Source organism: Acinonyx jubatus, chromosome D4 (assembly GCF_027475565.1).
Source record: "Acinonyx jubatus isolate Ajub_Pintada_27869175 chromosome D4, VMU_Ajub_asm_v1.0, whole genome shotgun sequence".
Taxonomy (NCBI): Eukaryota; Metazoa; Chordata; class Mammalia; order Carnivora; family Felidae; genus Acinonyx; species Acinonyx jubatus.
This window is the reverse complement of record NC_069391.1, coordinates 699,181-719,587: the sequence shown is the minus strand read 5'-3', so window position 1 is coordinate 719,587 and position 20,407 is coordinate 699,181. Positions and strand designations below refer to the sequence as shown.

Genomic DNA, 20,407 nt, shown 5'->3' with positions numbered 1-20,407 from the left:
ACAGTGTCTGGACGGGGACAGCAGTCGTGGCGAGCACAAATGCACCACAGCTCAGCCGTCTTTGCTGCAGTAGTTTCTCCGGGTCTGAGTCTCTGCGATGTGTCCTACTTGCCCACGCTGTATGGGCTCTGCCCGGACTCCGACAAGCAGGGGGCAGCCTAAGCGGGCCCTGGAAGGATGGGTGAGGGGAGGCCCTGGCCAAGTGGGGATTGACCATTCCTTGCCAGTCCCAGGAGTAGCGGTCCCAGGAGTAGCAGTCCCTTGGGTGGGAACGGGGCGGGGGGTGGGGCAGCCATTGTCCCCGCCCCTGGGAAGGGCCTTCGGTGCTCCGAGGGGAATTCCTGTAGGAGGAGTCGAGCCCTCCCGCCTACCCACAAGTCTGCTGCCTGGAGTCCGCCTGTCTGTCCGCCAGTTGCCGACACGGGTGGGCGGAGGCGGCCACGTCCGGGCTGGGGCAGATCCCGTGAAGACGGCATTCGTGGGCCCAGGAGCTGCCCGGAGCCAGCACAAGCGCCGGGTCCCAGGTGAAGTTGACTTTCCGGGGTGGGGCGAGGCTGCGGCAGTTTCGAGGTCTGTGCCAGGCCCTGCCCTCACCCAGAGGGCTGCACTGACCTTCACGGCCCCAACCACCCTCGTCACCACCCTGGGGACCCCACCCACCCATCCTGACCCCTGCCCTGGGGCCCCCACTCATGGCCCCCGTGACCTCAGCGCTGGGCTCCCCCGTCCACCTTCCACAGGCCCTGAACGCCTGGCCCCCCCGCACCCAGGGCTGGCAGATGAAGAGGTGGACGGCAGGGTTCTTGGGAATACCCAGGGTGCAGGGGCTGGAGACAGTGAACCCCTCCTGGGGGCCACAGCCACAGCCTGCCCCTGGGCTGGGAGAGCAAGGGAGGGTGAGGAGGGGGAGCCAGCGGGGGAACCGGGGCAGGAGGAATGCCCCATCTGCACAGAGCCCTACGGGCCCAGTGAGCACCGCCTGGCGCTGCTGAACTGTGGCCACGGCCTGTGTGTGGACTGCCTGCACCAGCTGCTGGTCACGGCCCCCAGCGCCGACCTGGGCCGGGTCTGCTGCCCGCTCTGTCGCCAGAGGACACCCATGCTTGAGTGGGAGATCTGCCAGCTGCAGAAGGAGCTGCTGCAGGCGGACGGGCCCCAGGGCCCACGGCCCCCCACGCCCCCTGCACCTGCCCGCCGCGGCCCTGGGCCCTGGGCGTCCCTGGAGCACCGGTACCAGCTCCGCTTCCTGGCAGGACCCGTGGGCGGCCGGGGCTGCCTGCCTTTCCTACCCTGCCCGCCCTGCCTGGGTGCCCGGCTCTGGGCCTTGCGGGAACGGGGACCCTGCTCCCGCCGCCTAGTGCTGCTGGGCCTGCTGGCCCTTGAGCTGCTGGGGCTGCTGCTCATTTTCACGCCGCTCATGCTGCTGGGGCTCCTCTTTATGCTGCTGGACCGCGCTGGCCACTAAGCAGGGCCCGGCACACCTGCCGCCCGTGCCACCAGGGCCGCCGAGGGGCCAGGAGGCCCGGGCTTGCCCTGAGGCCTGATGGCCAAGCTGAAAAACCCAAGACTGAGGGGGGCACTGGCCTTCAATCAAGAACCAGGTCTGGGGCCAGGGCTACCCAGGAACCTGTGTTCAGCCTCCGACCGAGCCAGAGACTTCAAAGTACCCTGCTGCCCAGACGCTACTGATGCCCAAGGGCGGTGCTGGAGGAGGTCTGCAACCAGGGCCCCCCAAGCACCCCCTCGATGGAAGGATCCCAAACTGACACAGCCGTCTTCACCCCGTCTCCCTGCCCCGCCCGGCCTGTCTGCAAGAGGGACACAGCGGACACGAAAGTGAACAGAGCCGTCTGGTAGTGAGGTGACTCCTTGAAGAGAGTGGGGCCCTGGGTGCAGGTCCCCCCACCTGGTCATGTTCCAGATGAGGGCCAGTGTGTATTCCCTGAAGGACAGGGCACCAGAGGGGAGGGGCCCTTGCCACGCAAGCTCAGGCCACAAATCGCTCCCTCACTGGCTGGGTCAGGACCCAAGGGGGCGGCCCGAGCGGCCAGGTGCCCGAACTGCAAGGAACAAGGGCCCCGCCAGGCCTTGGAGCTGGGGAGCACTGAGCTGAGGCCCAGTGCCCTGCAACCTCATGTCATTGAGCCCTTTATCTAAAGGACAAACACAGAACGACCTTGTGGGCTTGTGCCCAGCGCAAGGAATGGCTCTCAATAGACAGCAGCTCTCCTGGAACCACTGTTACTGTGTTCTTGCTGTCTCTACCCCTTCTTCGGCATCCGGGGACTCGCCCCAACCCTTCCCTCCTCTCCCCTCCACTGCAAAGGCTCTTCCCCAAATCCAGGTAGTGGAGTATGAGATAGAAGGCCCCCGAGTCCTCCTGCCCCACCAGGATCTCAGCCAGTCTTGGTCTCAGTCCTGGCTCAGATTGGCCCAAAGGCCCTTCCCATTCAAGTTCAGAGGGTCTGGTGGGCACCAGGAGCCCGGTGGACTGAGGTGTCCCCCGTACAGCTGCCCCCACATCCAGGGGCCGGTGCAGAGGACGTGTCTGCCCTTTGCCCATTCTGCACCTCTGCCCACACCAGCACACACAGAAGGCTGGCTCTGCACAGACGTGCGGGGCATTCACGTGCACACACGCACATGCACATCCAGGCCCAGCCCTCCTGAGCGGCGTGCCTGGCCCAGCCTGGTCCCTCCCTGGCAAGCAGAGCAGGCTGGCCCCAAGAGGCACTGGGCCTCCCTCTGGTGGCTCCAGGCTGGACCCTGTCTGGGCCACAGCCCTGGGCACAGGCCGCAAGAGCAGGCTTCAGTCCAGGGAACAAGGTGCAAACTTTGGCAAAGAGTTTTAATGGCAGAGTTGGTTGCAGCGGCAGTGCCACACGGGGAGGGGCCGGAAGCGGTGGTGGGTGAGGGGTCAACAGGCGACAGGGCAGGGCCGGATCCCTGAAGAAGCGGCGAGCAAGGAAGGACTGGCGGGCAGCGTCGAGCGGGCGGGTGCTACATGATGGAGCAGGCGGACAGCGGGTTCCGCACGTGGCAGGTGCACGCGGCCCCGCAGTACTGCCGGAAGGTCTGGTAGCAGCTGCCCTCCGGCTCGCCCCCCCACTGGCCCCCGGATGGGGCGGTCAGTGCCTCGGGTGGCAGGCGGCTCAAAATGGACGTGTTGACGGCTAGTGCGGCCAGGCCGTAGTCCGTGAAGAGCACAGTCTCCCGGCGGCAGGTGGGACAGGAGATGAACTTGTACTTGGGGCAGGACTCATAGAGAATCTGCAGGCACTGCTCACACACGGAGTGCAGGCAGGACAGCACGCGGGGCCGCCGCTGGGTGACGTTGTACGTGTGCCCGCAGGTGGGGCACTCCAGGGGCTCACCTGAAGCCGGTGCCGCCGTGGCGGGGGGCCCCGAGGCGGCAGGGCCGGGCCGCACCACATACTGATTCACAATGACCTCGTCCGCTGGCGCCACGCGGGGGAAGCCCAGCTCCACACTGCCCTTTCGGGGCCGTCGTGGCAACGGAGGGGTGCGGGGCGCCCCATCCAAGGTGGGCATGTCCCCCCCACACGCCTGGTTGACGATGATCTCTGTGTCTGAGGGCCAGGCGCGTTTGGGTGCCAGAGCAGGGGTGGGCCTCGGTGCAGGTGGGAAGCAAGCGGCAGCCGCCTGCAGCTCGGGGAACTTCTCAGGGTGAACAATCTTCATGGCCTCCATCTTGAGGATGACATGGGGGCCCTTCAGGCAGGACATGAGGAGGCCTGGCCAGCCACTGCCCACCTCGGGCCCAGGGTCAGCCGGCATCCGGCTGTCTCCAATCAGATTGGGTGTTCGGGTGGGTGGGGGCGTTGGGTGAGGCCGGGGAGGCGGAGAGGGAGCAGCATCCTGGTCCTGCCAGGCCTGGTGGGGACCCCGGCCGCCCCGAGGACTCCTGGGGGCGGCCGGCGAGAGCTGGGGGGGCAGGGCCCCCCCCAGTGGCCACAGTGGCTTCTCCGGTCCAGTCCTAGGAGGAGGAGGAGGAAGAGGTGGGGGAGGAGGAGGGAGGCGGGGGCAGGGGAGTACAGGAGGCTGCCCTGGGCTGCAGGTCTGGCCCAGGGGCTCACCCAGGGTCTCTGGCTGCTGAGGCCGGAGAGGGGGCGTGGGGGGGGCTCCCCCTGCAGCCGAGGTCAGCAGTCCCTGAGCAGGGACATCCGGGCAGGCAGGGGCTAGGTGGGCCCCATGGCTCCAGGACAAGGCTCCCAGGGAAGGCAGCTAGCCTGAGCCCAGGCTGCGGGAGGCCCCAGGCCGCGGGCTCGGCGGCGGCGGCGGCGGCGGCGGGAGCAGAAGAGAGGCCTGGACCAGGCCCGAGCTGCAGGTGAGAGACAGCGTGAGGGCTGCGCCCAGGGCCCACCCTCACCCCGCACAAAAGACAGGGCTCCCGACCTCTGACCCTCACCCTCGCTGGACTTGGGACCCAGCCCCCTCCCCAGCCCCCGCCCCCAAGGCCCAACCCCTGCCCGGGTGGGAAGGGGAGGCGAGTCGCGACCCCGCGGCCGTCCCGCCCCGCCCCGCCCGAGCTCACCTGCCCCAGCCTGGCGTCCCCGGGCCGCGCGCGCCGCCGCCGCAGAGGTTGTCTCAAAGGCAGGCCCGGATGCGACGCCCGCGCCTCGGCCCGGCGGCTCCGGCGGCTCCGGCGGCGACCTCGGGCAATGGCGCGGCACGGCGGCTCCCGGGGGCGCGGGGCTCGGGGCGCGGGGCGCGGGGCTCCGGGCAGCGCGGCGCGGCGGCAGGTGCGTGCGGAGCGTGGCGCGCTCTGCGGCGGAGGCGCGGGGACCGCAGTGCGCGCGGCTCCCGCCCGCGCCCGCAGCGCCACCCCCCGTCTGGGGACCCGCGCGGGGTCCGCGGGGCGGGGCCAGTCTCTCAGCCGCCCCTCCATCGCCGCGGGCCTGGTGCCGGTTCCCGGGGTTGCCCTTCCCTGCGGGCCGGAAGGGCCCGTGTGAATCGGGACCCCCGCGACACCCCTTTCCAGTACTCCCACCCCCAGTCCTGCTTGACCGACCCTGGGTCCTAGTCGAGTACCCCCACCCCCAATTCTAGAAGGCAAATCCTGCTTTTCGAAGCCGAGACCTCATAATGCCAGAGGGAAGAAGACAAGAGGAGCAGACTGGGGGGTCTCAGCAAAGCTGGTTCCCATAGCCCCCCCCCCAGGACTGCCGTGTGTCCCCCCCCCCCCAGAGAGTCAGCGTCACTGCTGTCCTTCCACTGTGCCCCCAGTAGGCATGCCTCTGGCTCACAAGTGTAACCAGGTTGTGCTCAACGCTGACAGGCTCAAAGAGGATGATGTGACCATGAGGCTGAGTAGGTGTGGGCAAGCAAGCTAGCAGAGGAGTGGATGGAGAGGGGGACAGTCGTTGGGAGAAGGGTCCGAGGACAGGACTCATGGACAGCTGGACAGGGTGAGGGGTATGCGGAAGGTCCGACAGACAGCTGGACAGGCCAGTGGGGCAACCCACGAGGACACGCACCCGCCCAGGGTGGGGTGGCCCTTTCCGGCATCCCATCAGGTCAGCACGTGCCCTGCTGTCACGTATTTGTGTGCTAACCTGACCCCACCCAGCATGGAGGCCCCATTCCTTTCTGTTTCCTCAAGCCGGGCTTCCCTGATTCCCTGGTGTCTACCCTCTCTCTGCCTGTGGGGAACCCTCAGGTGAGAGAAAGGACAGAGGACGTGTTGGCAACTACTGGGCAGGGGACCACAGCTGCCGGGGACCTCCACAGTGCCACCCCCTGACCTAAGCCAGCTACCACGTGGCAGGCTAGCACTCCAGTGACCAGCACTGGGCCCTGTGCCTGACCCTGGACAGTCTCAGCCTCTTCTGGCCACAGCCCCTCTGCTCTGTCCAGGCCGAACTGCGCCTGGCTATGGGCCTTGCCCCGCTCCTTCAGAGAGGTCGCTGTTCCTGGTGACGAAGCCCACGCGGGCAAAACAGACTGGAGCAGCGTAGCTGTCCCATGGGGCCCGACTTTGCTGCTCTGTGTGACCTCAGGCTAGTGTCTGGGTCTCAGTTTCCAAAGCCATTTATGGAGAGCGGGTGTGAGAGGTGTGCAAGTGAGCAGGTGCCTGACGGGATGGGCAGCGAGAGCCTTATGGGCTCTGGTTAAGATGGACAACTGAGAGAGCCCCGGTCAGGGGAGGGCTAGGCGCCCAGCCTCGGCCTCCCTCCGGGGCTGCTCAGCTTCCCACCCGCCCGCTGGGCGAGCACCCAAGGAGGCACCAGCCACCAAGCCCCACCCCTTGCCCCGAGGCCCCGCCCCTGGAGTGAGGTCCCGCCCCCTCAGGCCCACCTCCCGAGCCCGCCCAAATCCGCGCCTCCGGAGCTCCGGCGGTCAGAGCTGAGCGGCCTAGGCCGTGTCCTGGACCGTCCGGAGCAAGCAGACCCCGAACCGGGTCTTTAGAGAAACCTTGGAACGCGGAGGCTTCTGGGGAATAAAGTTCCCACCGGCCATCCTAGGCCTGTTTCACGCATGCGCCAGCCTCCGCCTCGCAGCAAGGGGCGGAGTCTGTAGGGGCAGTGGGTGGGGCTTCTAGAGCCTGCGCAATGAGCATCTGTCGTACACCTGCGAAGTCCGAGGGGCTCGGGGCCCGCTTCCCTCCACCCCCGGTGCCGCAAAGGTGGAATTCGTGTCCGGACCGGTCTGACTGGCCTCAGGCAGGCCACCCCGGTCACGCTGGCTTCTGGGCCACCTCTGATTTGATCCCTCCCTTCCTGGGGGCTCCGTTGGGCACCAAAGACTGGGGGCGCAGGTCCTTGACCCACCCTACTGCCCTAATCGCTCCGAGGGGTGAAGATCACCAGTGCCAGGCCCAGACCCAAGTACTCACATCCATTGTCATCCCGTCACACACAGACACACAGACACACACACGCACACACACACGGCGACCCTGTGTGGCAGGTGCTACCTGCCAACTTACAGATGAAAGTGGGAGACGCTGGTGGGGTGGGGAGCCGGTGGTGGTCCCTGAGCGCGCCAAGAGAAGCTGCATTTTCAGAAATTAGCTACAAACAACACTTGCGAATGAAGCCCCTGTCGTCGCCAATTGTAAGGTCAGTTTTAGCAAAGGTGTGTAAATAAAACATTTTTTATCAGTTAGAAACCTATAAACCTCAGAGCAGTTTGTGCTCTCAGACATCTTAGCCTCTGTCTGCCAGGCAGAGGCTGTTGGTTGAAGTGAGGACCTCTGCCCTCTGCCTCAAAACAGGGGTCCTGAGGTAGGCGACTGATGGCTGGGGTTCCCCAGCCCACCGCAGGCCTGGGAGCTGAGGCTGACTTCAGGCTCACCTCCTGCCCTCCTTCCTGGCGAGCTGCAGGTCCTGGGAGGGATGACGACGTGCCTCAGATGCATGGAGGCTGAGTCACCCAGGCTGGCCGTGCCCCTCGGAGCCCAGGCTGGGCCACCACCCACCTGAGAAGGAAGGGTGGGTGGCTGCTGTGCTGGGAGAGCTGGGGCCTCCTGGGATCTTGGGAACCCCATCTTTGAGCTCCGCCCCACGGCCCCGCCCCTCCCCAGGAGGGAAAAGGCAGCTGCCAGTTGCTTGCCTCACAGGCACTGGGACCCGGCCCACAGGACGAGAGGGGACGCCGCTGCCATCAGCACTGCAGGTGGGTCCTGGGCTGAGGGGCTTCCCTGCACTGGGGCTCGGCCGCGGGGACGGCACAGCTGCATCTCCCAGCCTCCCCGCCCCATCCCCCACTGCCACGCAAGGAGGGCAGCTGGGAGACCTCGGCCCTCACACCCAGCTCACTCCCATGCGCACCCACACGACACATAAGCCTTGTACACCCTGGTGTCTCCACAGCCGGGCCCTTTGCGGGTTGGGCACCCTCTTGGGCTGCAGCTCTGCCCCTCCGCTGAGCTGATTCTGTCTCTTCTGCCTGCCCCCGCCAGGCTGGGCCATGGACCCACATGAGATGGTCGTCAAGAACCCGTATGCTCATGTCAGCATCCCTCGGGCTCACCTGCGGCCTGATCTGGGGCAGCGGCCGGAGACGGCTCCTCCTTCCTTGGATTCCCAGCCTCTGCCTGTGGGATCCTGCACCTCGGAGCCCACCGGGCTCCTGCGGCCCTCCGAGGAGGCTCCAGGGAGCGAGGGGGCCAAGGGGACCACCCGGGTCCAGGGCCAGCAGAGCTGGCGGCAGCCCTGCAACCCCTACAGCGGTGGGCAGCGCCCGGCAGGACTGACCTACGCCGGCCTGCCACCCATCGGGCGCGGGGATGACATCGCCCACCACTGCTGCTGCTGTCCCTGCTGTCCCTGCTGCCACTGCCCTCGCTTCTGCCGCTGCCACAGCTGCTGCTGCGTCATCTCCTAGCCCAGCCCCTGCCGGGCCGAGGGGCCTCCCGCAGGACCCCAACATGGCTCAGGCAGCCACAGCGGTGCCCACATGTTTGGGGCAGCCACTGGACCATTGTCGTGGGAGGTGGCCACTTCCCACCCTGGATAGGAGTATCTACCCGCCACAGAGGCCAACAGCCCAGCTCCGGCCCCTTGAAACAGAGCCCTGGGCACTGGCTGTAATGGCAGCCCTGGGGACACCCTTGACCACCTCTCTCAGGGCCCGCAGCCCCGGCAATAAATCAGAGTGACCTTTGTTCTGGTGACTCTTCTCTGCTGCTGCCCCCTTGAAGTGGGTCCCGGGCTGGACACAACCACCGGCCTCAAGCCTCTGTGGTACATTCAGGGGTGGGGAAGCCACTGATGACATCCTAACCTGTGCTGCAGGTCTCCGGTCCACCCAGAGGCTGGACAGGAGGGGTGGGAGTGTGTCCCCTGCCCTGGCCCAGACGGGCCCGGGTTCAAGCTGTCTTGTGTTCCTTAGGGCTGAGGCCGAGCCTGAGAGGTCAGCCAGTGGGTCAGACGATAGGAGGATGTGGTGTTTGGAGCCAGGGGGGTGGAGCCCTAAGAAAGGCCTCCAGGAGGAGGGTCACGTTGGCGGGACTGCGCGGGTGGGGCCCGCACTGGCAAGTTTCTCAGAGCGGGGGCCCAGGCAGCCAGGACCGAGCCCTGCCCACCCGTGAGTCACGGCCCTACCTCGGCCGGGGTGTTTTTCTGGTTCCCCGTGAAATGTCCCATTCCCGCACATCTGTTGTGTGGCACCCAAGCCATGCTGCTCCTCTGGTGTCCAGCCTCCAGGGCCTGGGCCTCCTGGACGAGGTGAGCAGAAAAGGAACTGGCCGGTGAGGCCCCTCGGAGAACATGTCTCCCCTCTGTCTGAGCAGGGTGATGTGCCTGCCTGGGGTGGGGGTGGGGGGACGAGTGGGGAGCTGAGCTGCTTAGCACTGTCCTCACCTCACTGCCGAGGGGAGGCTGGGATGCCAGGGCAAGGAGCGAGTGGTAGGGCCGGCGCTGGGCACTCTGTGCTTTCCAGGGCCAGGCAGGGCCAGCCAGAGGAGGAAGCCGAGCTGGCCTTGCTGGATGGACGGGTCCTGGTGCCAGCCCTTCCCCGACCCAGGGTGACTGGCCACAGGGCAAGACCCGTCTCTGGGTGTGGGTGGATATGTCATTGGCCTGACTGTACAGGGGCTCCGGTGTGCCAGTTTCCTGGCCCCTGCCCCATGGCCTGCCTCTACCAGAGGATGACCCCACCCGGGCCAGCCCCGGAAACCTGTCCAACCAGACAGAGAGGCTGTGGTGGTAGGAGTAAGGAGGAGCCCCTCTGGCTCTGACTCCCTCCCAGCTGAGTAGTGAGGGTGCCGAGGGTCCTGACCCCATCCGGACCATTCTTGACACACCCCGCTCTGCTGTGCCCACAGTCATGGTCACTGGGCTGGCCTGGGGGCTATGGCCAGGCAGATGCTGGGGGCGGGGTGTAGCCTCTAATGGGGTCGACCAGGGCTGGCCACAGTGCCCTGCACCTCAGGGAGGTTCTGGGTGGTCCGTGGGGGCGGGGGGGTCTCCACACCTGTGCTTGAGCACCCCCTTGGGACCTCGTGGGGCTGGCCACTGCCGTATGATGGGGACGGAGGGGACAGACCAGGTGGGAGGAAGGTGCTGGGACAAATCAACTTGGACACACACACTATGATTGAGCTTTGGGGGAGCAGGACCCCTCGGGGCTCGGAGCCCGTGAGGGTTGTAGCAGGTTACCTGGAAGAGGCGGTGTTCGAGCTGGGAGCCGAAGGATGGAGACATGCAGGTCAAGGCCGGAGAGCTTTCCTGGTGTGAGGTGGGGGGAGCATTAAGAGGAGGGTGGGAGAGGGTCTGGGCGGCCGGGGTGGGGACAAGGACCATGGTGAGCTGTGAAGCCGGGCCTGGGTGGGGGCCTAGTGGAGCTGGGTCCCGGCATGGAGGGGTGTGGGGGGGGCGGTGAGGGCAGACTGGGGGGGCACTTTATCTCCTGCTGAGTTGGTGGTGCCTGGTGGATCCAGTTGCAAGCGCTTTGTGGCTGAAAGGAGAGCCCACTGCCTGCCTCCCTGCTGCCTCGCCTGTGCTCGGCCAGTAATGCGAGCCCCAGCGAGGGAGCCGCAGGGCGGCCTGGGTCCCCCCCTCAAGCCCCGGACATCCTCTGGACAGAGCTGCCCATGAGAGCGGATGCAGGTAAGAGAGGCCTGGGGCTCAGGCCGGCTGGGATGCGGGGCGGTGTGGAGCTGGGCAGGAGGGCCCAAACAGGGGGACAGGATGCTGCCTGGTCGGCAGCCGCAGGAGCCCGGCCTGGGCCCAGGCCCCGGCGTCCACTGGCCACCACCCACCCTCTCAGGTCTGCAGAGGCCCAGGCCAACCCCCCACCCCCGGGGTCGGGGCCCAAACGGTGCCAGACGACGGCAGAGGCAGGCAGGGTGGGCTGCAGCGCCCCTGCTCGCCTCCCCCAGGATGCTGCAGCCAGAGAGCTCCCGGGTCTCCGAGGAGGGGACTGCCACTGGGTCCCAGCGCGGTGACTGCATCATCTGCTACTCAGCCTACGACCTGGCCGGGCACCTGCCGCGCCGCCTCTACTGCGGCCACACCTTCTGCCAGGCGTGCGTGCGGCGGCTGGACACGGTGGCCCACGAGCAGCGCTGGGTCCCGTGCCCGCAGTGCCGCCAGAGCACACCCACACCCCGTGGAGGGGTGGCCATGCTGGACCTCGACCTGGCCGCCTTCCTGGCTGTCAGGGCTGAGCGGGAGCTGCCTCGCATGGAGCCCCAGCGTCCCGCGCCCCCCAAAGGCAGCACCGCTGTCACTCAGCAGCCAGCCAGGCTCTGCCCCACCTTGGGCACCCAGCCCCACTTCCCCCAGCCCAGACGCTGCTGCAGCTGCGGCCTCTGCTGGGACACCCTGGACAGTCCCCAGGTCTGAGTCCACCGCCCGCCGAGGACCTGCTGTCCACGGCATGCTTGTCGTGGAACCTCCGACTGCCGTGCAACCAGCCCGGAACGGCCTGGGGCCCCACACGGACACCCCCAGACCGCAGCCTAAGTGTGGGGGCTGTGCCCATGGTACCGTGAGGCTCTTTGAGAAGCCGGTTACCTCTTTCCCGTCTTGGCCAGGATTCCAGGGCTTCAGGCCAGCCTGACTGTGTGCGTGGTGAGGGCTGCTGCACTCAGAGTCTCCTGCAGGCCCAACCCAGGTCTGGACTCAGCTCAGAGGACGCCTCCACGGGTCTCTGGCTAAAAAAGTCCCACAGGTGGGAACCAGAGCAGAGAGCCACTTCCTTCAGCCCTGTCTTGCAAAGCATCCCTGTGAAGTTCATTTATTCAACAAAGCTCACTGAGCACCCACTACGTGTTGGGCACTGTTCCGGCAGGGTCCCCTGCAGGCACAAAGTCCCTGCTGTGACAGATGTCCAAGGAGCGGGCCCCGGGGCGCGGCTGGCTTTAGGCCCAGAGAGGCTGGGGGCCTGCCCGAGATTGCACAGCTCGGTAGGACCACTCCCACACTAGGCCTTTTCCTGGCCTTCAGCTTCCGCTTCTGTCTACCTCATAATGGCCACCACACAGACCCTTCAGAGGGGCCAGAGAAGGTTCTGGAGGCTGTGGACACAGACATTCCCTCAAGTCAGGCTGCAACATCCCCATCCCCATCCCGAAAGGAGTTGTCACACTGTCACACTGCCTCTGGGAGGAACTGCTGGGCCTGCCCCGGGCAGTGGGTGCAGGACAGGGAGGGACAAGAAAATTTGCTGAGAGGACACTCAGAAACCTCCTCCTTTTCTGGGGCAAAGTCCCCCAGGGCACACAGCGATTGGTGGGCAGCAACTATACCAGGGCGCCGTGGCCCAAGGGGGAGGGGAAGGAGCATGCCCCAGCAGGGGCAGCAGGAAGGGGACTGACCCCGAGAGGCGCCCACAAGCCACGGCGCCAGTCAGGACTCTCCGGGGGGAGGGAGCAGGATGGGCTGAGTCTTCCGGTCCAGGTGGGACAGGCGGTGGGCTGGGCAGCACCGCGGCCTGGGGGACGGGCCCTGCCCCCGCCCCCAACTTGCAGGTGGAGGCGCAGTGCCCTCCCACCATTACTGCCCGCCACTGAGGCTGGGCCCGCTGGGAGCACTGCTGGGCCCAGCCCTGCCCTGAACTTGGGTGTGAACTGTAAGACTTCAGGGGCTGGGGCCCTCCCCACCCGGTGGGTGCAAAGCGCCTCCCTCCCACTCTTCTGATGGGGTAGGGACCACCATAGTAAGGTCTGCAGAGCTCAGGGCAGACTTCTCAAGGGGCCTCCAGGCCAACCAGCCAGAGTGCCAGCATCCTGCCCTTGCCCTGCCCTTCCCCGCCCTACCCAGGGCAGGCAGCACACAGCGTCTGGTCGTGCCACACAGGAGTCTACTTACGCTAGTCCTGCACTCAGAGCCTGTGCCCAGCCCTGCAACACCCCTGGCCTGGCTCAGGGCCCATCCAGGGAGGAAGCCCACTCGAAGAGGGCTGGGCTGGGGGTGCAGAGCACCTGCCACAGGGCAGCAGTGCAACGTGGACAAGGCAGGCACCTGGGGCTGTGACAGGTACCCCTCGGGAGCCTCAACTCCTGGGTAAACATTAATGGGGCTCAGTACACAGCAGGTCATGTGTGCGCCCAGCAGATCTTTGACCGGCAGCTGCTCCCGCCCTGTGTTTCCTCCCCGCAGGTGCCCCCTCACTACCCTCACAGGTAGGAGCTTCCAGAACCAGGTGGGGGCCCAGGGACACCGAGACAAGGGCTGGTGACCTCCCGGCCCAGGGCTCAGGCCCCACCCTGAGCCTCCTGAGCTGAGGACAAGAGACAGGAGGGAGGGTGACAGAAAGCTCTCCAGTACCTGGACCCTGGGGCTTGGGAGGGAGATGGGGTAGACGACTAGACGGGGGATCCAGACCCAGAGGGCTGAAGAGAGGAGCCTTGAGGCGAGGTGGGGGCACCCAAGCCCCTTGCCCTGCCCCGATCACTGGGGGTGGGGCCCTTATCAAGCAGAGACGTCACGGTCTGGTATCAAATGCCAAAGTCTAAGCTGGGACCATCTGCAGTGTCCCTGATGACACCTGATAGGAGAGGTCCCTGGGTTCCCGGCTCCTAGCCACTTCCGGCACCCGGCACCCTGTGCCCTGGGCCACCCACCAGGTCTTCTTCCAGCCAGGACCAGCGAGGGAGCCAGGGAGCCAGGGTCCCCTCGACTCTGCCCCCGAAACGGGACTGGGCTCTCCTGACAGCTGCCTGAGGTCACTATAGCCATCCCCCATAGATGGACGAAGCAGGAAGTCGGCAAGACGGGTGTGGGGGGAGGGGAGGGAAGACAGATCTCAGGTTAGAGGACCCCAGGACCTGGCGGGGCAGGGGGAGGCTATGTATCTGACCTGCTTTCCCCGCCCCCAGCAGATCCAGGCCTGGGCCTGGTCTATCCCTGCCAGAAATCCATGCCGAATTCCCTCACGGGTGGCCAGGTCCCCCCCCTTACTCTGGACACAGTTGGCCTGGTGGACCGGAGCCTGGGAAATGCAGGTACCAAGAGCCCCAAGGGACCAGGCCTCAGCCTGCCTCTCTGCCTATCCACTTAGCCCCTGACCCATTGCTCTGTGCAAGTGGGGAGGGGGCTCCTGCCTATCTCCTGGAGAGCCCATGGGGACCCATGACAATTCCAGTCAGGGCCAGACAAGCTGGAGGCCCCCTTTCCTCTCTCTTACCCCAAGCCCCTATGCCACAGTCCCCTTCACCCCCTCTGGCCCCCCACCTGGGGTGTCCTTGGCCCTACTTCACCTTGGCTCCTGCAGGGACCTCCGGTTCTGCCCCAGTCTTGGAAGAGGGGAAAATGGACCCCTGGGCCCTCCCTCAGCTGAAGGACACTGGCCAGTCCTGGAAAGGTAGGTCTTGAGGTGTCGGGTAACAGGCCAAATGGGGCTCTGACCCCCCAGGGTCTGAGCGTGGAGAGGGTCCTTAGGGAGAGAGCACAGGGAGGAGGTTTGCCTCAGCAGGCCGTATAGAAACCTACTATGCAGACCACCGCCCCAGGGATCCTTGTCCCTCAGATCAGCTGCCTGCCCTGTCTGGAGATGAGAGCCACCCTGACCCAGCCGGCCCCTCCTCCTGCCGGCCAGTAGGCTTCTGGGAGGTCCCAGGAGTAGTCTGCTTGGCCACCCTGCCAAGGAACAGAAAGGGGACCCAGACCCTGCCTTGGGGGACAAGGAGGCAGACCCAGGCCCTGCCCTGTGAAGAGACAAGGAAGGGGGGCCCTGGCCCTGCTCTGGAGGGAGACAGGAGGAAGTGGCCTGGGAGGCATCATGGGCAGGGCAGGGCTGGGCGGGGGCTGGCACCGGGGACAGCCCTGTTCTGTGTTCTTAGAGCTCAGCGTGGCCGGCAGGGTGCTCCGGGTGGCCACTGGCTTCCTCAAGGCCTGTGGACTCCTGGGCAGCCTCTACCTCTTCATCTGCTCCCTGGACATCCTCAGCTCCGCCTTCCAGCTGCTGAGCAGTGAGTGACGGGGGTGAGGTGTGGGGGGTGGGGGGCAGTGTGCGGGCGGCCTGTCGTGCACAGCTTCAGGGCGCCGCTCTCTGGACACAGGCAAGGTGACTGGAGACATCTTTAAGGAAAACGTGGTGCTGTCCAACCCTGTGGCTGGACTGGTCATCGGCGTGCTGGTCACAGTTCTCGTCCAGAGCTCCAGCACGTCTTCTTCCATTGTGGTCAGCATGGTGGCCTCCAAATGTGAGTGCACCCCCTCTCCTCCCGGGACGGTGGTGGCTGGGCAGGGTACGGGAGGTTGATGCAGCACCCCCACAGTGCTGACCGTCCAGGCGTGTGTGCCCATCATCATGGGCGTCAACGTGGGCACGTCCATCACCAGCACCCTGGTCTCAATGGCACAGTCAGGGGACCGAGATGAGTTTCGGAGGTGAGTTGGGAGCTGGGGAGGGCCGGGGGCCGCAAGCCAGGCCACCGCTGAGGCCACCGACCATCCCCGCTCAACGCGGCAGGGCCTTTGGCGGCTCAGCTGTTCACGGCATCTTCAACTGGCTCACGGTGCTGATCTTGCTGCCACTGGAGAGCGCCATAGCCCTGCTGGAGAGGCTCAGCGCCCTGACTCTGGGCGCCACCAGCCTGCAGCCTGGGGGGCACGCGCCCGACATCCTCAAGGTGCTAACGCAGCCTCTCACACACCTCATTGTGCAGGTGAGGAGAGTGCTGCCCTCCGGCGGCCCCTCGGGCCGGGGAATGCGGGGAGTGGGGGGGGGGGGGGGTGGAGCCCCAGCCTCCGTCCTGGGCCCTGCACTGGGTGGGGGGAACAGAGGGCAGAACGAGCCGGGCTGTGGGCGTGAGTCCAGGCGAGCGGGTCCAGTACCCGGTCACAACGCCTCTCTCCCCCAGCTGGACACTGATGAGATTGCAAGCAGTGCCACGGGCAACGCCACCAACAGCAGCCTCATTAAGCAATGGTGCGGCACCAGGGAGGTGATGGTGAGGTGCCTCTGACCCCTGATCTCTGACCTGCCGAATTACTCGGTCCCGCCGGCTCTGAGCCGGTCCTGAGCCTGCCCTGCCTCGCCTCCCCAGACCTCGGGGAACAGCAGCGACTGTGGAGCGGCGGCCTCCGGCCCCTGCCCTGAGAGGAACGGAACGGCTGCGGTGGAGCTGCTGCCCTGTGAGGCCCCGCCCCCGCCCCCTCCGGCCCCGCCTCCCGCCCCCCCTCCCCCCGTGGTTCACCAACCCAGCCCTGCCCCCAGGCCACCACCTGTTTGTGGGGACCACGCTCACGGACCTGGCCGTGGGCTTCATCCTTCTGGCCGCCTCCCTGCTCCTGCTCTGCACCTGCCTCGTCCTCATCGTCAAACTGCTTAACTCTGTGCTGCGCGGCCGCATCGCCCAGGCCGTGAGGAAGGTCATCAATGCTGGTGCGGCCCGGAATGGGGGCATGGGGGTGGGGCGGGGCCGGCGGCCTGGCGGGGGGTGACCCCGTTCCCCCCACCCTGCAGACTTCCCCTTCCCCTTCAGCTGGCTCAGCGGCTACCTGGCCATCCTGGTGGGCGCCGGCCTGACCTTCGTGCTCCAGAGCAGCAGTGTCTTCACGGCGGCCGTTGTGCCGCTCATGGGTGAGTGCAGCGGGCGGGCCCTGGGCTCTGGGCCGTAGGCGCGAGGGCTCAGGCCCGGCGGTGACCCCCCCTCCCCCCCCTCGGTTCCCCCAGGGGTCGGGGTGATCAGCCTGGAGCGCGCATACCCCCTCTTCCTGGGCTCCAACATCGGCACGACCACCACAGCCCTGCTGGCCGCCCTGGCCAGTCCCGCGGACATGCTGCTCAGCGCCCTCCAGGTACCACCCTCACCCCCCTCCCCGACCCCCTCGGAATCCAGGCCTGGGGCTTCCCCCTTGGACTCAGCTCCCTCCTGTCCAACCCCGCGGCCAGGCTGGCCACGGCCCAAGCTCTCCTGGGACCCATCTCCGGCTGCTGGGTCGGACCCACAGCCCCACCTCCTCAAACCCTAGGGATCCTGTGGACGTCCCTCCGAGCCCCAGCCCCGCTCTTGCTCCCCTGGGCCCACGTCATTTCAAGGGTCATGTGGTCTTGGGTGCCTTCTCCTCCTTTCTGGCAGCCCCTGCCCAGCCTCCCTCGAGGAATCCCCGTGCTCCACTCCCAACCCTGTGCTGCTGGCTGTGCTCCTTCAAGGCATCCTGGTCCCGGGGGGCCTTAAGCCCCTCTATTGCACCTCCTCTGGGATGCACCCCCCTCCCCTACCATCTAAACCCGACACCATGCCCTCTTTGTGCCAAAACCCCGCCTCACCTGTGCCAGGTGCTCCAAGTTGTTGTTGCACACGACCGCAATTCTGCCTCCAGGATGCCTCCCTCTAGTCCCCTAGCTCTGTGCCCCACACCCAGTCACATTTAGTCCTGCCGACTCCGTCTCTAAGTCACCCCTTCGTTGGCCCACTGCCCTGGCTCGAGTTTCCGTCCACCACTGGCTCTGCCCCAATGCCCAGACAGGGGCAGCTCCTGAAAGCCCAGACAGATCTTCTGCCCACCAGGACACGAGCCCCAGCCCTCCCCGCCATCCACCTGCATTTTTGCCTCTGCTCTGTCCACTCGGATCCTCTCGGTGCAGGGCCCTGGTCCACCCCCTCCAGGAAGCCCTCCAGACTGCACCTTTCACACCGACTCCTCAAGTCCAGCAGCCCCTGGAGGGGACTATGTTCCCTGCACGTGTGGCCCTGCACCTCCTCCCCACAGGAGCCAGGCCAGAGCCCAGGGGAGGGCCAGACCCATGTGGTCATTGGTGGCGTAGTCACCACACTGGGATGCTGGACTGGGTTCCCTAAGTGTGTGTGGGGGAGAGGAGGCGAACCTGAGGAGTGCACCCACACCTGGCCGGAATCTGTCCCCCTGGGTGGCCCTTCCGGGCCAACAAGTGGACCTCTATCAGGCTCTGGATTTAGTACCCTTTAGGTTGGGGGTGGGGAGCAGGAGGAGCAGGAGGAGCAGGTGTCCTGGGTAGCCTAGGGGGACCTGTGTGCCAGGCCCAGGCTCCCAGCCCCTGCCTGCCCCCGGACCTCTAGGTTGCCCTCATCCACTTCTTTTTCAATCTGGCTGGCATCCTGCTGTGGTACGTGGTGCCTGTCCTGCGGCTGCCCATCCCGCTGGCCAAACGCTTCGGGGACGTGACCGCCAAATACCGCTGGGTGGCCATCGCCTATCTGCTGCTCAGCTTCCTGCTGCTGCCGCTGGCCGCCTTCGGGCTCTCCCTGGCAGGGAGCACAGTGATGGCTGCAGTCGGAGGACCCCTGGTGGGGCTGGTACTCCTCGTCATCCTGGTCAATGTCCTGCAGCGGCACCGGCCAGCCTGGCTGCCACGCCGTCTGCGGTCCTGGGCCTGGCTCCCGCTCTGGCTCCATTCTCTGGAGCCCTGGGACCGCCTGGTGGGCCGCTGCTGCCCCTGCAGGGTCTGCAGCCCCCCTCCGGCCGCTGCCAAGGAGGCCCACTGCTACGAGAACCCTGAGGTCCTGGCCTCCCAGCAGCTGTGAAGGGTGGGCACCCCCACTTTGTGGACTTCTGGGTGCCCTGGGGGACCCTAGTAGCAGGAGACTTCCGAGTCACCTAGCTTGGCTTCTTTCCAAATAAACAAGGCTATAAACCAGGTGTGAGTGGTCTTCACTCCCCCGCCTGGGGATGGCCCCTGAGCTGGCTCCCGGGGGACATGGAGGTGGACAAGCGCCAGCTGTCCCCCGGCCGACACTCGGGACCCACTGCAAGTCCGTGTGGGTGTGGGCACGCAGCTGGCCCCCGAACCCCAGGCCGTAGCTGTTTCTCTCCCGAGCCTCCAGGGAAAGAAAGGGCCAAGCGGCTGCCACTCGGGAGGTGGACACATCCCTCAGCAAGAACCTGTGCTCTGAGGAGGCTGGACGTGTCCGGGGCCCTTCCCCATGGGTGCAGCCGTCTCCCATTCCCCCCCGCCCGCAGAGGACGTGGCCTGGGAGCCAGGCGTGGGCAACCTCTCCGAGGGCCAGCCCCATGGGTCCCGCAGACGCACAGGGAGCGAGGAGGGCAGTGTGAGGACCAGGAGGCCCCAGGCTGCCCCTGTCCGTCTCTCTCAGATGGGTGGGGTGCAGGGCAGTGTCCGGGTGAGACACAGGGCTGTCTTGGGCCCAGCGGAGCAGGCACTCAGCACCCCCCAGGAAGCAGGTCCTGCCCCTAGAGCCACCTGCACCTGGAGCCCATGCCTCCCCAAGCCCCTCGGCTGTGAGGTGGGTGAAGTTCAGGTGAGGGGGTGAGGCTGAGCGATGTCCACCCACCTGAGGGTGCACCCCCTACCCGGGCTCCGGCTTGCCCCTGCCCCTCCCTGCGGCAGGGGCGTGGCCCACTTCCACCCTGTAAGGCTGTCTGCCTGCCAGCCAGTAAGCTGACTCCAGGGAGTCAGGGCCTCCCTGCTCCCATCCCAGGGCTTCCTACAGCACCTCTCTCACCTCCCCACCCCCGCCCAAAACAACGAAAGCTTCTTAGGTAGAATTACATCTGTTGCCCAGAACTCACACACCGAGGGGCACATGCCCACCTCCATCAGAAGTGGAGATGACCCTGGACAGGGGTCTGGGTTGCCCAGTTCTTAGTATGCTGTGGTCATCACCTCCTCCTTGTCCAGGGAATGCTGCCCGCTGGGGGAGGCACCTCTTTCCCAGGCCCTCTGGGTCTGCCTACCGGGACCCAGTGTGGGAAGAGGTCTGAATGGCCAGGAAGAGGAGGCCTGAGGAGTCCCGGGTCACTTCTTGCCCTTGGTCCCACCTTTCCACTCCCCCTCAGAACTCCCAGCCCTCCCCATGTCCTCTCAGCTCTCGGTCCCCTCACTCCCCATGTCCCCTGCCCCCCCCCCCAAGATCCCAGGCCTCCTAAGCCTGAGGTTCACTGCCCACTGAGGGAGGTAGCTACTTGTTCTGGGGCTCATGGGATCAAGACCCCCGCAGCAGGCTCATCCACGACAGCTTGGTTCCCTCCGATTTCAGTGACCTCAGGACGCTCCTGGTGGTGGACATCAGCCTCAAGGTTCCTCTGATGAAAGTTCCCAGAGGTGGGGCTGGGCCTGGCTAGTTCCCTGGGGAGATTGGGGGTGGTGGTGGTGGTGGTGGTGGTGGTGGTGGTGGAAGCTTTCTGTCCCCACTGTGGGGACACAGAGAGAGGGGAAGAAAGTACCCCATGCATCCCTCCTTCCGGGGCGGGTGAGGACGCCCACAAAGGCTGACTGCAGGTCCTTTGAGGCCGTGAAGGACTGTCTGCCTGCTGCCCCTGCCTGGCGGTAACGCACCCTCCCGCTGGGACCATGGCCACGAGTAAACAGAGCCTTCGTTTGTGGATGCCTCCAACAGCTGCAGGCTGGGGCGGGAGGGGCAGGCGCCCAGCACTCCCACGGCCCCTGCCCAGGCTTCCCAGCACGTCTGGCCCTCTCTGCCCTGCATGGCTCCCGGCCACAGACCCCCACGGGGCCCAGGCCCCCCGGGGCTGGCCCTGCTGCCCCATTA

At 66.3% G+C, this 20,407-nt stretch overlaps 6 protein-coding genes across 18 annotated transcripts; 4 read left to right on the top strand and 2 right to left on the bottom strand.

The window, feature by feature from the left end:
- Positions 1-42: 42 nt before the first annotated feature.
- LOC106989192 (uncharacterized) lies at positions 43-1,467 on the top strand. Its single transcript, XM_027051051.2, has 2 exons — positions 43-181; positions 413-1,467. The coding sequence occupies exons 1-2, from the start codon at positions 98-100 to the stop codon at positions 1,463-1,465; spliced, it is 1,137 nt and encodes a 378-aa protein (XP_026906852.1). The 5' UTR covers positions 43-97; the 3' UTR covers positions 1,466-1,467.
- Positions 1,468-3,000: 1,533 nt separating this feature from the next.
- RNF208 (ring finger protein 208) lies at positions 3,001-3,798 on the bottom strand. The gene has a single exon (XM_027051057.2). It carries the CDS (start codon positions 3,796-3,798, stop codon positions 3,001-3,003), a length of 798 nt encoding a protein of 265 aa, XP_026906858.1.
- Positions 3,799-4,207: 409 nt separating this feature from the next.
- On the bottom strand, positions 4,208-12,919 carry LOC113596699 (uncharacterized). Of its 7 annotated transcripts, XR_008290799.1 has the most exons (6): positions 12,780-12,918; positions 10,367-11,623; positions 9,327-10,193; positions 9,069-9,182; positions 4,556-7,441; positions 4,208-4,342 (listed from the first exon to the last, which is right to left on the bottom strand). XR_008290799.1 is itself a non-coding variant. In XM_027051054.2 (5 exons), the coding sequence occupies exons 4-5, from the start codon at positions 9,792-9,794 to the stop codon at positions 7,229-7,231; spliced, it is 939 nt and encodes a 312-aa protein (XP_026906855.1). In that variant the 5' UTR covers positions 9,795-10,193; positions 10,367-10,422; positions 11,484-11,566; positions 12,780-12,919; the 3' UTR covers positions 7,102-7,228. The 7 variants fall into 7 exon arrangements, 4 of the variants coding, with proteins under 4 accessions (XP_026906855.1, XP_053060294.1, XP_026906856.1 ...); XR_008290801.1 differs by having other exon boundaries at positions 4,556-7,349; positions 9,069-10,193; XR_008290800.1 differs by lacking the exon at positions 9,069-9,182 and having other exon boundaries at positions 10,125-10,193.
- CYSRT1 (cysteine rich tail 1) lies at positions 7,933-8,628 on the top strand. The gene has a single exon (XM_027051058.2). It carries the CDS (start codon positions 7,933-7,935, stop codon positions 8,347-8,349), a length of 417 nt encoding a protein of 138 aa, XP_026906859.2. The 3' UTR covers positions 8,350-8,628.
- On the top strand, positions 8,878-11,321 carry RNF224 (ring finger protein 224). The gene is made up of 2 exons (XM_053204321.1): positions 8,878-9,191; positions 10,847-11,321. The coding sequence occupies exons 1-2, from the start codon at positions 9,142-9,144 to the stop codon at positions 11,310-11,312; spliced, it is 516 nt and encodes a 171-aa protein (XP_053060296.1). The 5' UTR covers positions 8,878-9,141; the 3' UTR covers positions 11,313-11,321.
- SLC34A3 (solute carrier family 34 member 3) lies at positions 11,503-18,536 on the top strand. 7 transcript variants are annotated; one of them, XM_027051045.2, is made up of 13 exons: positions 11,503-11,640; positions 13,793-13,915; positions 14,185-14,274; positions 14,753-14,881; positions 14,972-15,115; positions 15,191-15,302; positions 15,385-15,580; positions 15,776-15,865; positions 15,962-16,049; positions 16,132-16,299; positions 16,381-16,497; positions 16,591-16,715; positions 17,957-18,536. In XM_027051045.2, the coding sequence occupies exons 2-13, from the start codon at positions 13,831-13,833 to the stop codon at positions 18,419-18,421; spliced, it is 1,809 nt and encodes a 602-aa protein (XP_026906846.1). In that variant the 5' UTR covers positions 11,503-11,640; positions 13,793-13,830; the 3' UTR covers positions 18,422-18,536. The 7 variants fall into 7 exon arrangements, with proteins under 7 accessions (XP_026906846.1, XP_026906844.1, XP_053060289.1 ...); XM_027051043.2 differs by lacking the exon at positions 11,503-11,640 and adding an exon at positions 12,831-13,093; XM_053204314.1 differs by lacking the exon at positions 11,503-11,640 and adding an exon at positions 12,831-13,093 and having other exon boundaries at positions 13,790-13,915; positions 15,776-15,859.
- Positions 18,537-20,407: the final 1,871 nt, after the last annotated feature.

Excerpts from the sequence above, each read along its gene's own strand:
- SLC34A3 (XM_027051042.2), top strand. The coding sequence starts at position 12,985 with ATGGGGCTCAGTACACAGCAGGTCATGTGTGCGCCCAGCAGATCTTTG. Across the intron at positions 16,050-16,131 it reads TGCGGTGGAGCTGCTGCCCT|GCCACCACCTGTTTGTGGGG; the intron begins GTGAGGCCCCGC and ends CCCTGCCCCCAG. Across the intron at positions 16,716-17,956 it reads TGCTGCTCAGCGCCCTCCAG|GTTGCCCTCATCCACTTCTT; the intron begins GTACCACCCTCA and ends CCGGACCTCTAG.
- RNF208 (XM_027051057.2), bottom strand. The coding sequence starts at position 3,798 with ATGCCGGCTGACCCTGGGCCCGAGGTGGGCAGTGGCTGGCCAGGCCTC.
- RNF224 (XM_053204321.1), top strand. The coding sequence starts at position 9,142 with ATGCTGCTCCTCTGGTGTCCAGCCTCCAGGGCCTGGGCCTCCTGGACG. Across the intron at positions 9,192-10,846 it reads GCCTGGGCCTCCTGGACGAG|GATGCTGCAGCCAGAGAGCT; the intron begins GTGAGCAGAAAA and ends CGCCTCCCCCAG.
- LOC106989192 (XM_027051051.2), top strand. The coding sequence starts at position 98 with ATGTGTCCTACTTGCCCACGCTGTATGGGCTCTGCCCGGACTCCGACA. Across the intron at positions 182-412 it reads AGCGGGCCCTGGAAGGATGG|TTGCCGACACGGGTGGGCGG; the intron begins GTGAGGGGAGGC and ends TCTGTCCGCCAG.
- LOC113596699 (XM_027051054.2), bottom strand. The coding sequence starts at position 9,794 with ATGACTGTGGGCACAGCAGAGCGGGGTGTGTCAAGAATGGTCCGGATG. Across the intron at positions 7,442-9,068 it reads AGAAAAACACCCCGGCCGAG|GTGGGTGGTGGCCCAGCCTG; the intron begins GTAGGGCCGTGA and ends CTTCCTTCTCAG.
- CYSRT1 (XM_027051058.2), top strand. The coding sequence starts at position 7,933 with ATGGACCCACATGAGATGGTCGTCAAGAACCCGTATGCTCATGTCAGC.